The sequence below is a fragment of the Herpailurus yagouaroundi genome, unplaced genomic scaffold (assembly GCF_014898765.1).
Source record: "Herpailurus yagouaroundi ecotype Mexico unplaced genomic scaffold, PumYag 29, whole genome shotgun sequence".
NCBI lineage: Eukaryota > Metazoa > Chordata > Mammalia > Carnivora > Felidae > Herpailurus > Herpailurus yagouaroundi.
In genome coordinates, this window is record NW_024412377.1 from 34,899,538 (window position 1) to 34,911,430 (window position 11,893).

At 39.6% G+C, this 11,893-nt stretch overlaps 1 protein-coding gene across 6 annotated transcripts in view; it reads left to right on the forward strand.

Moving 5' to 3' along the window:
* Nucleotides 1-11,893, forward strand: part of NNT (nicotinamide nucleotide transhydrogenase) — a 97,911-nt gene that overhangs the window by 76,737 nt on the left and 9,281 nt on the right. The window contains exon 20 of one of the 6 annotated variants that reach the window (XM_040496655.1): nt 3,681-3,834. The exons of the other annotated variants lie outside the window; for them this stretch is intronic. Coding sequence (XP_040352589.1) covers nt 3,681-3,699 — 19 coding nt within the window. The 3' untranslated portion in view covers nt 3,700-3,834. Of the gene's footprint in view, nt 1-3,680; nt 3,835-11,893 lie in introns of those variants that run through there. 6 annotated transcript variants of the gene reach the window in all.

Genomic DNA, 11,893 nt, shown 5'->3' on the forward strand with positions numbered 1-11,893 from the left:
TTCTTCTTCTTCTTCTTCTTCTTCTTCTTCTTCTTCTTCTTCTTCTTTTTTTTAGGAGACAAATGTCTGTTTGCATGAGATGGCTGCAGCATTACCTCGTATTTTAATGAAATAAATCTGTATTTACAGTTAGCAGTAATTTCATCCTTTCATCACTCTGTGGAGCTCCCACGGTGTTCATTGAGCACAGCTGCTGGGCCTCTGGTGTCAGTAGATCTTTGTGCCTCAGGACCCCAGCATGCCTAGCATCCAGATGTGGTGACATATTCGCACACATACCCCATGGAAATGTGCCAGTGAGGACATACGATTGTCATCAATTAGTTATGCCCAAGTGGTGCCAAGAAAAATTGCATCTGTCATACAGTCTGTCTGGCTTCATGGCCCATGATTGATTTAGAGACACTCCTGTTTTCCTTTCCTTTGGCTACAGTCATAACATACTCACCGGGAGCTGAGATTGCATAATGCAGCACATGACATTTCATGACAAGAGCTCCTTTCCGAACGGCATGAATGTTCACTGACTTAGACTTTCTCTAGTGGCCAGTACATTGTTGCTTCCCAGTTGGCCAGAATGCCTCTATAGCTTCCCTAACCTCTGCTTGATCTCTAAAAGCATTTTATTACCAAAATCTTATGCTACAAAAATGTAGACATTTTTTTTTTCTCTTTATTTCCCAATCTTTGGATCAATACGATGGGCTTTTCTTTTTTTTTTCTTTTTATTTAAAAAAATTTTTTTTTCAACGTTTTTTATTTATTTTTGGGACAGAGAGAGACAGAGCATGAACGGGGGAGGGGCAGAGAGAGAGGGAGACACAGAATCGGAAACAGGCTCCAGGCTCCGAGCCATCAGCCCCGAGCCTGGCGCGGGGCTCGAACTCACGGACCGCGAGATCATGACCTGGCTGAAGTCGGACGCTTAACCGACTGCGCCACCCAGGTGCCCCCGATGGGCTTTTCATTATAAAGCAGAGATAGTGTTCCCAGTGAGTAATTCTTAGAAAGAGGTGTAATTTTTTTCTGTTTGCAATTAATCACTGCTGGATTTTCTTTTCAGAAAGCCTTATTGCTTGGCTCACCACAGAAGTCTTTTGAATTTGTGAAACCACCTTTCAGTTTCTCTGATTTACTGACTGATATTATGTATTGCTTTCCTATTAATGTTCAACTACATCTTTCTGTTAATAATTTGTTGGTAGAAATTTATACTAGGGATTGGGATTCAAGGGTGCATAAGCGCAATTCCCACTCTCAAATGTTTATGAGGAAAACAAATCTGTACACAAATGAATCCATGAATGAATTCCAGTTAATGTGATAGTATGCTAGGAAAAGTAGAGTGGAAGGAGGATCAGAATGCAGAGGAGAGGAGTAGGTAATTAACCAGGGGACGTTTGAAACCTCTTGTGCTACTCAGAACATGAATTTTTTGCAGGTTTTTAAAAACATTTAATCTTTTTCATTCTCTGTCTAAACACATCTAGCTGCCATTGGTATTTGCGGTTTAATAGTGCTTTACAGTCTCGTGTGGCATGGCTATCGGTTTAAATATATGTTATTTTTTGCTAAGGAATCCGTTCTTTGAAGATAGTTGAAGATGAAATATTTTGTCAGTCTAACTGGATTTTCTTGTTTTTCATGGATTACATATAATTCAAGTAAACAGAGTTCAGCCTTCTTGGATTTGTTATGTATTGGGATGCAGGAAGAGATAGGACATTCAGATTTATAAGGTAATAAAGGCACATGCTTCTGAAGAGAATAGATATTAATTAGGCCTGATAAAATATTCCGAAATTTGAGTAACGAAAGAAGACATTTTATTTAGCATTTCAGCGACAACCTGCAATACATTCTTTTTAGACATGACTATTCATGTTAATGACCATTCACTGAACAGATAGTTATAGAGTGTTTGGTGCCAGGCACCGTTCTAGGTCCTGAGAATAGGTCCTTGAGTACACGGATGAAAATTCTGCATATTCACAGTGAAATGTACATTCACGGGGAGGTTATATCATAGGCTTGAAGATTCTGACTTGGAGACACTTACAGCCCCATTGTGTCTTCAGCTCAGATGCAGCTGAAATGATGACAAACAGCTGTAGCATAGAAAATTGTATCAGAATTTCGGAGTTATAGCTGGTACTACTGGGTGATGAATTAACCAGTGCTTCAAGTTTTCTGAAAGAATATGGTGTTATTTCTTTGCACTTTGTTCCGAGCCTGCCTTTTTGAAAACCATAGTGGCCAGGAAGGTGGGTGTGATGGGAGTTATTTGTGTAATTAGTCATATGAATGAAACTTTTGGTAGAAGGGAGGAAAACCCAAGAAAGTATGTACATTCACTCACGTCTGTGTTCAGCCTATTGTATAGAGATCAGATAACTTCTCAGATCAGAGGTGTCAGTTGTGCTCCTAAAAAGCGACCCTGTTCCTCGCGGGTTGACTGTTGGCCAGACCACCTTTGGCCTTCTGTTTGTATTGTTCACAGCATATTGGCGTGGTGGAAAGAAAGCCTGAGATTTGGGTATTTTGTAAAGGCTCTGCCATACCCTTGTAGGACTCATTTCTTGGACATGTTTGTCACGGGCATTCTGGTGGTCTGAGGGAGAAACTTTTACTACTCATGAAACTGGTGCCTCTGACCATCAGGGTGGTTTTTGGCTTCTTGTTCTAGTATTAGTCATAATAAACTCTTTGAGCCGGTGTTCTTCAATGAGGTTCATGTAAACATGGCGGAGTATAAATAAATAAAAGCCCTTTTCTCATTTCATGTTCCAGTTCTTCACTATCTTGCTGACAATTTCCATTTTATGGTGCTCACTGGCTATTGCCTTCCAACAGCCGTTCTGCAACATCATTACAGTTATTCAGACAGGAAGATAAAATTATGTAATAATTCTTACCAAGTCTCTGTAATATGCTGGAATATAATATTTTAGAACATCAGTGAAAAATAGAATTTTGGTTTTTTCCTCTGATATCACTCTTCATAGTCTTGTTGGTTATTTTGAAATAGAAAGCGTGTCAGTAGTCATACTGTTTCTATTCTGGGCTTGGTTGCTGGATTTGGTTTAGTGATGGAAAAGCCAGATTTGGGCACAATCTATAAAAACATCCTCAGAGTGGAAAGGGTAGTGTGACGCAGTTCTGCAGAATTCTGCATTGATGTTTGCATTGTCGTCTGACCTGATCCTCTTTAAAAAAAAAAAATTTTTTTAATGTTAATTTTTTTGAGAGAGAGAGAGAGAGAGAGAGAGAGAGAGAGAGAGACTGAGACTGAGTACAAGCGGGGAAGGAGAAGAAAGAGAGGGAGACACAGAATCCCTCCCTGGAGAAGCAGGCTCCAGGCTCTGAGCTGTCAGCATAGAACCTGATGCGGGGCTGGAAGCCATCAACCACGAGATCATGACCTGAGCCAAAGTCAGGCGCTTAACCGACTGAGCCATCCAGGCGCCCCTGACCCGATCCTCTTTAGATGACTTCTCATTCTCTGGCTGGACCTCAGCATCACCGGGCACTTGCACAAATGGAAAACGTGACCATAGCCTTCTGTCAAACATTTTCTCATTCACAGTCATAGGACAGGTTCTGTTATTCTGTCTTGGAAAAATTGTGCCCCTGAGACATTTTTGTAAGCTCTTTAACATTCATAATTTTTTTTCCTCCAGAAGGGAAGGCCATAGATGAACACCAGATTTCAGATCCGAGTAGCAGTTCAGCCCTTATTTGCCTTCAAAAAAAGAATGAAAGGTACATAATGTTCTCTAGTTCTGGCTATTGGAAAGTTCTAGGAAATTAAATGAACATTTTTTTTTTCATTCAGAATTGTACAAGTGAGTTTGTCTGAAGCACTGCTTCAAAGGGCTTTCACAATTTTCGAGAGGCGGGTGTCTATCCTTTGGCCTAAGAAGCCTTGCCAGAAAGTTGATTCCACAGCTTTTCCCATCAGTCCGTTTTTGAGGGTGGCAAGGAAGATTTTGTCCCACTTCATTACTCTGCTTCTATTCAGATGGATAAGCTAACCTTGCCCAGCTGGTCCTAGCCTTTTCACCAGTAAGGACGGTGTGTGTTACGTTTACCCCGCTTCATGTTTTAGAAGGTTTTATTCTCCACTGCATTTAGTGCAGTTACTTTTTAAATTTTTTTTTTTCAACGTTTTTTATTTATTTTTGGGACAGAGAGAGACAGAGCATGAACGGGGGAGGGGCAGAGAGAGAGGGAGACACAGAATCGGAAACAGGCTCCAGGCTCTGAGCCATCAGCCCAGAGCCTGACGCGGGGCTCGAACTCACGGACCGCGAGATCATGACCTGGCTGAAGTCGGACACTCAACCGACTGCGCCACCCAGGCGCCCCTAGTGCAGTTACTTTTTAAAACAAACAAACAGGCAAACAAAAAATGCCACTTTTCCTTGTGCTTCTCGTCAGTGACTTGTAGCTGTCAGTCAGAAGTTCTGATCAGAATGTGATGAACCAAAGAAACCTGCCCTTTCAGATCCCAGCATATTTTTCACAGGTGAAATGCACAATTACATTATGAAAGTAATTGAATATAGTAACAGATCCTTCTGTTACCTTCATGGACCCTCCCCAGAATGGAGCACTGCCATGTGCAAACATAGAATACAAAAGTCCTTAAGGTGTATGTTGCCACCAGGAATTGTGTGTTGCACCTGCAGTGCAGCTCCCAGCCTGCTCTGTGACACAGTACAGTGCACACGTATTCGATGTAATTCTAGATAAAGGAGGCCTGCCTGAGGAAGTAGTTGGATTAGAGAATCTATAAGGTCTATTTTAACGCTTTTTTAAAAATTTCTTTTTTAAGTTGTTATTTGAATTCCAGTTAACACAGTATTGTACTAGTTTCAGGTGTACAATTCCATACAACACCCGGTGCTTATCACAAGATACTCCTTAAGCCCCATCACCTATTTAACCCATCCCCCCACCCGCCTCCCCTATGGTAACCATCAATTTCCTATAGTTAAGAGACCGTTTTGGTTAGTATCCAAAATATATAAAGAAATCATAAAGCTCACCACCCAAAAAATGAAATGATCCGGTTAAGGAATGGGCAGAAGACATGAATAGACATTTTTCCAAAGATATACGGATGGCCAACAGATGCATGAAAGCATGCTCAACATCACTCATCATCAGGGAAATACAAATCAAAATTATGATGAGATACCACCTCGCACCTGTCAGCTTGGCTAAAATCAACAATACAAACAACAGGTGTTGGTGAGGATGTGGAGAAGGGGAGATCCCCCTTATACTGTTGGTGGGAATGAACACTAGTGCAGCCACTCTGGAAAACAGGGGAGTCTCCTCAAAAAGTCAAAAGTAGAACTACCCTATGGTCCAGCAATTGCACCACTAGGCATTTACCCAAAGAACACAAAAATACTAACTCAGAGGTTTATATGCACCCCAGTGCTCATTTTAGCATTATCTACAATAGCCAACTTACGGAAACAGTCCAAATGGCCATCGACTGATGAATAGGTAAAGGAGATGTGGTATGTTTACACAACGGAATACTACTCAGCTATCAAAAAGAATGAAATCTTGCCATTTGCAACAACATGGATGGAGCTAGAGAGTATTATGCTAAGTGAAATAAGTCAGAGAGACCATATGAAACATATCTTTAAATTTTTTTAAGTTTTTTTTTTTATCCATTTTGAGAGAGAGAGCAAGTGTGGGGAAGGGGCCCAAGCAGGCTCCATGCTGTCAGCACAGAGCCCAACATGCAGCTTGATCTCAACTGTGAGATCATGACCTGAGCCAAAATCAAGAGTCGGAAGCTTAACTGTCTGAACCACTCAGGCACCCTGAAACATATCTTTTAAAGGTTCTTTAGTGAGAGGTTAATGGTAGATTTTCTTTCATTTTGTATACCTTAAAATTCCATGATGACAGTTCTTTTCTCTCCAGTCTTTGAAGATTTTATCCCACTGCCTTAAGGCTTCCCTTGCTCAGAGATTATTACAGGTTCAGTTCCAGACCGCTGCAGAAATCTCTCAGCGCCTTGATCCCACATTTCTCAGCCTCCAGAACTCAGCCACCCGGTTTAAAGTATTTTGTTATAGCAGCCTAAACAGACCAAGACATTCTTGTTCAGGGAGTTGAATGACGTTCTCCCTGAGAAATATCATCGTCATTAGCGCCCTTGAAAAAATTCTTTTACTGGAGATCTTTGGATGATAAATGACAAATATCTGAGAAATCCCAAGGTAGGGGAATGAGGAAAAAAATGGTGAACTGACTCCCAACAGTTGGTTCTGAGTGTGGAAATTGTGACTCCGTCTCACCTGCAACCCCAAGAGGGAGAAGTGGCCTCAGGACAGAGGGGTGAGGCCCACAGCTTGTCCCACAGCCTGGCCCCAGTGCTGACTAGCAGGCGACAGCCATCCACAGCCTGCTCCCCAGCCCTCTATTTTAACTCGAAAGGTTTTATTGATTTATAAATATTTATGGTTAAAAAAGAAGAAATAGGCTTTCAACAAATGAAACTTTAAAAAAATTTCCCTATGTTATGTCTTTTTTCTCATTAATTTGCGAACTTCCTAGGAGCTTAGAATAACATATTTAGGAAAATTGTGGGATGATGGTATCGGGAAAGCAGATTTCCCAAATGCAGTCAATATAATTTAAAAATATAAAACACAGTAAAAGAACTACAAAGCTGTAATCATCAAGACAGTATAGTATTGCCACAAAAACAGACACATAGACAAATGGAATAGAATAGAGAACCCAGAATTGGACCGACAAATGTGTGGCCAACTAATCTTTGACAACGCAGGAAAGAGTATCCAGTGGAAAAAAAGACAGTCTCTTTAGCAAATGGTGCTGGGAGAACTGGACAGCAACATGTAAAAGACTGAAACTAGGACACTTTCTTACACCACACAAAAACAAACTCAAAATGGATGAAAAACCTAAATGTGAGACAGGAAGCCATCAAAACCCTAGAGGAGAAACAGGCAACAACCTCTTTGACCCCAGTTACAGCAATTTTTTGCTCGACACATCTCCAAAGGCAAGGGAATTAAAAGCAAAAATGAACTATTGGGACCTCATCAAGATTAAAAAGTTTCTGCACTGCACAGGAAACAATCAACAAAACTAAAAGGCAGCCGACGGAATGGGAAAAGTATTTGCAAATGACATATCAGATAAAGGGTTAGTATCCAAAATCTATAAAGAACGTACCAAACTCAAACCCGAAAAACAAATAATCCAGTGAAGAATTGGGCAGAAGACACGAATAGACACTTTTCCAGAGAAGACGTCCGGATGGCAAACAGACACATGAAAAGATGTTCAACATCACTCATCATCAGGGAAATACAAATCAAAACGACACTCAGATATCACCTCAAGCCAGTCAGAGTGGCCAAAATGAACAAATCAGGAAACTACAGATGCTGGCGAGGATGTGGAGAAATGGGAACCCCTCTGCACTGTTGGTGGAAATGCAGACTGGTACAGCTGCTCTGGAAGCCAGTGTGGAGGTTCCTCAAAAAGTTAAAAATAGAACTACCCTACAACCTAGTAATAGCACTACTAGGAATTTATCCAAAAGATACAGGAGTGCTGATGCATAAGGGCACATGTACCCCAGTGCACTTTCGACAATAGCCAAATTATGGAAAGAGCCTAAATGTCCATCAACTGATGAATGGTTAAAGAAGATGTGGTTTATATATGCAATGGAATACTACTTGCCAATGAGAAAGAGTGAAATCATGCTATTTGGATGGAGCTGGGAGGTGTTATGCTAAGTGAAATAAGTCAGTGAAAGACAGATATCATATGTTTTCACTCATGTGTAACTTGAGAAACTTAACAGAAGGTCATGGGGGAAAGAAAGGGGAAAAAATAGAGAGGGAGGGAGGCAAACCAGAAGAGACTCTTAAATACATAGAACAAATTGAGAGTTGATGGGGTGTGGGGGAGAGGCTAAAATGGGTACTAGGCATTGGGGAGGGCACTTGTTGGGATGAACACTGGGTGTTGTATGTAAGTGATGAACCACGGGAATCTACCACCAAAACCAAGAGCACACTGTACATACTGTATGTTAGCCAATTTGACAATAAATTATATTAAATAATAAAACACAATGAAAGAAAGGAAATTAGCCATTTGAACATCTTGAGTATGAAAACATTTTGCACAGTGACTGGCAAAATGTATAACCAAATTGTTGCAGGTTGTAAAAAGATTTTTTTTTAAATTTGAAGAGATTTTGCAATATTTATAATAAATAGTAAGAGGTTGTAAAATGGGGAAAACACTCAATACTGTAGGATGAGGCCCAGTTGTCTCTGTAGTTTCTTTGTCTTATTGTTGAATTGGGATACTTGACTCTTCTTCATGTTTTATTGCTGAACTAAATCTGGATATTTTCATAATGCAAGAAGGAAAATGTAGTTAATTTGAACGGTTGTGGTAAGATCCATGTGGTGAATGTTTTATACTCTTTACTAGTCCCACATGTCCAAGAACCAACTGCTGTAATGCACCCTGGTCAGGACATATTGTCTCCATGACCCACAATCATGGGAGTAAACATTGTTGTGTCCCCTTTAGAACATGTGGTGTCTAAAATCTAATGTGAAGTTGCGAAAAGTGTAAGAATAGGCTTTATATCATCATGTACTATAAAAAAGGTTTAAGAAATAGGGTGTCTTTTGAATTGCATCTTTACCAAGTTCTATTTAGGTCACGGAATATTTACAAATAGCCCTTGTATACCCTCTTACTTGTTTTTATTCTTTCTTGGTTAGTTTAAAAGGCTCTGAAGATCAGGTTGATTTATTTGAGTAGATCATGTCACTGGTTTTGAACTGTGCCTGGGTCTGTCTTTAATCAGGGACCGAGGCCTTAGTTTTTATTCTATAATGTTTTGCAAAAGGCTATCATTTTCATATTTGAGAGAGGAAAACAGCAAGAAATGTTCAAATTTTTCTTGCTTCAAGATAATCGAAGAGATTATCCTGACTTAATAACATTTGTTGTATCTGTCAGTTGAGGAAACAATGCTTTTTTGCCTAATAGTATCAGTGGAAGGATTATGTATAGCCTTTTAAAATTTGACTTTATCAAATAAGTGTGTATTTGAACATTAGTTATGACCAAGTTCCCAGTGAGTGCAGTATTCACAATTACTAGCCTTCGTCTATTTTGACTACATAATTTCTCTAGTCTTTTGATGTAGTTGTGAATACAAAGAACTTCTGGCTTTTATTGGACTATACTGATATTTACTAGAATTTCAAGGTAAAAGTTAGAAAACCAACCAAAACATGTTGACATCAAACTAACATTTGTTTTAATGAAAAAAAATGTGTATTAATTTTTATATAAGTGATCATTAAAATGTGTATTTGTGTGAAAAATACAGAGAGCATTTATATTACAGAAGTGTATTGGAATAAAATTTTATAATTGCAGCTTAATTTATTAAAGGCTTATTGTGCTTGGCATTGGTCTAAAATACTTTGTATAAAAAACTCTCTATGTGAACTATCTCACTTAAATCTCACAATACTCCTCTGAAGAGGTTTTATTATCAATCCCATTGCACACAGAGGAGGTGTGAGGCATACAGACCAAACTGCCCAAATGCTGTGAATCCAGGCAGTGGCACTCTACAGCTTTTAACTGCTGTTTCTTGCCACTTCCCTAAATTCTTTCTCTAAAAAGAGACATAAAAATGTATGACTCCGTGTACCTTACTGGGCACACTGTGTTTCTTAAAACCCTTTCCTTCCCTCCCTCTCTTGGAATCCCTATAAGGAGTGCCAGGTGCTGTGGGAACTGACAGATAAGACACGGTTCCTGTGCTCATGTTGTGCCCAGTTTGGAGGGCACAGTCGTGTCAACCAGTTACTATGATGCAGTGCATCGTAAGGAGGAGATGCATAAAGAAAAAGTTCTGGGAACGTGGAATATCTTTTTTTTTTTTTTTAATGTTTATTTAGTTAGAGACAGAGAGAGGGAGCACAGGAAGGGAGAGAGAGAGTCAGAGAGAGAATCCCAAGCAGACTTCACACTGCCAGTGCAGAGCCCGACACAGGGCTTGAACCCACGAACCACAAGATTATGACCCAAGCTGAAATCAAGAGTCAAATGCTTAACCAACTGAGCCACCCAGGCACCTTGGCAGATCTTTGTGATCTCATTGTAGTATTTATTTTCCTTCTGTAGAATCTTGTAGACAAGCACAGCAATTCTGCTTTAAGCATGTGTGCAATAAAGATAATTTTCATGGCTCAGAGGAAAGAACTAAAAGGCTAGTAGGCTTTGCATTTTGAAATTCTGGATATTCTTCATATGATGATGGAACATTAATGAGCATTGTCCATCAGTTCCTGGAAATTGCTGGTTATGGCCAAACCATTGTCTGGTATAATTAACTTTAATACTGACTTTGGAGATTAGTCAGTTATATGGGCCAGAATTCTTATAAACTCACATTGACTTATCAGTGTGCACATATATATTTCTAAAAATTTAGCGTGTTCTGTTATTTCTCTCAAAACACTGGCATTTTCTCGGGGCGCCTGGGTGGCTCAGTCGGTTAAGCGGCCGACTTCGGCTCAGGTCACGATCTCACGGTCCGTGAGTTCGAGCCCCACGTCGGGCTCTGGGCTGATGGCTCAGAGCCTGGAGCCTGTTTCCGATTCTGTGTCTCCCTCTCTCTGACCCTCCCCCGTTCATGCTCTGTCTCTCTCTGTCTCAAAAATAAATAAACGTTAAAAAATTAAAAAAAAAAAATAATACTGGCATTTTCTTGTTAGAGCCTTGCATGTGTTTTTCTCCAACCTTAGAGTCTTAAGGTTTGGTCCAATAAATTATTATGCTAACAGATATAAAATGATCTATCGTTTGGGATATTTAGCATAACATATTGATTAGCTTTGTGATTGTTTACCCTTCACAACTAGCTCAACAGAAATAATGTCTTTATGCAGTCTGTAGCTAATTAAAAATTACAATAACAACAAATACATTTAGAGGTCTTTGATTTCTAATCTGGCCCAATACATGTCAGTTAAAGCATAAAGATGATAGCTAGATGGATTAATTTAAAGATAAGCAAGGGCAGTATTAAAAAATTAATTACTATTGTTTTATTAAAAACAATAAAATTACTAGAATAAAGGAAGGATACAGAATTGAAATCCAAAAGTAATTTACATACTGTATATATTGACTTATTCAGCTAAAATAGAAACCCTAGTTCCTGGAATTTTAGGACTAGAAAGGAAGTTTGTGGTAGGCTGAATAAAGGCCCTAAAGATGTCCACTTGTTTTTCTTTTTTTTATTGTTTTAAGTTTTTTTAAAAATGTTTATTTATTTTTGAGAGAGAGAGAGAGAGAGAAAATATGAGTGGGGGAGGGGCAGGGAGAGAGGGGTACAGAGGATCTGAAGCAGGCTCCATGATGACAACAGAGAGCCAGTTGTGGGACTTGAACTCATGAACTGTGAGATCGTGACCTGAGCTGAAGTCAGACACTCAACGAACTGAGCCTCCCAGTCACCCCCAAAGATGTCCACTTTAATCCCCCAAACCTGTGAACATGTTACTTCACATGGCAAAAGGGACTTTGTAGATTTAAGGCAAGGATTTTAAGATGGGGAGACTATCTTGGATTATTCACGTGGGCCCATGTGATCACTAGGGTTGTCATAAGAGAGAGAAGAGGGTCAGAGTTAGGGAAGGAGATGTTATAATGGAAGCAGAAGTCAGAGGGATGGAGTGATAAGCCAGGGAATGGGAACAGCCTCCAGAAGCTGGAAAAGGCTATATTCTTTCTTTTCTTTTCTTTTCTTTTCTTTTCTTTTCTTTTCTTTTCTTTT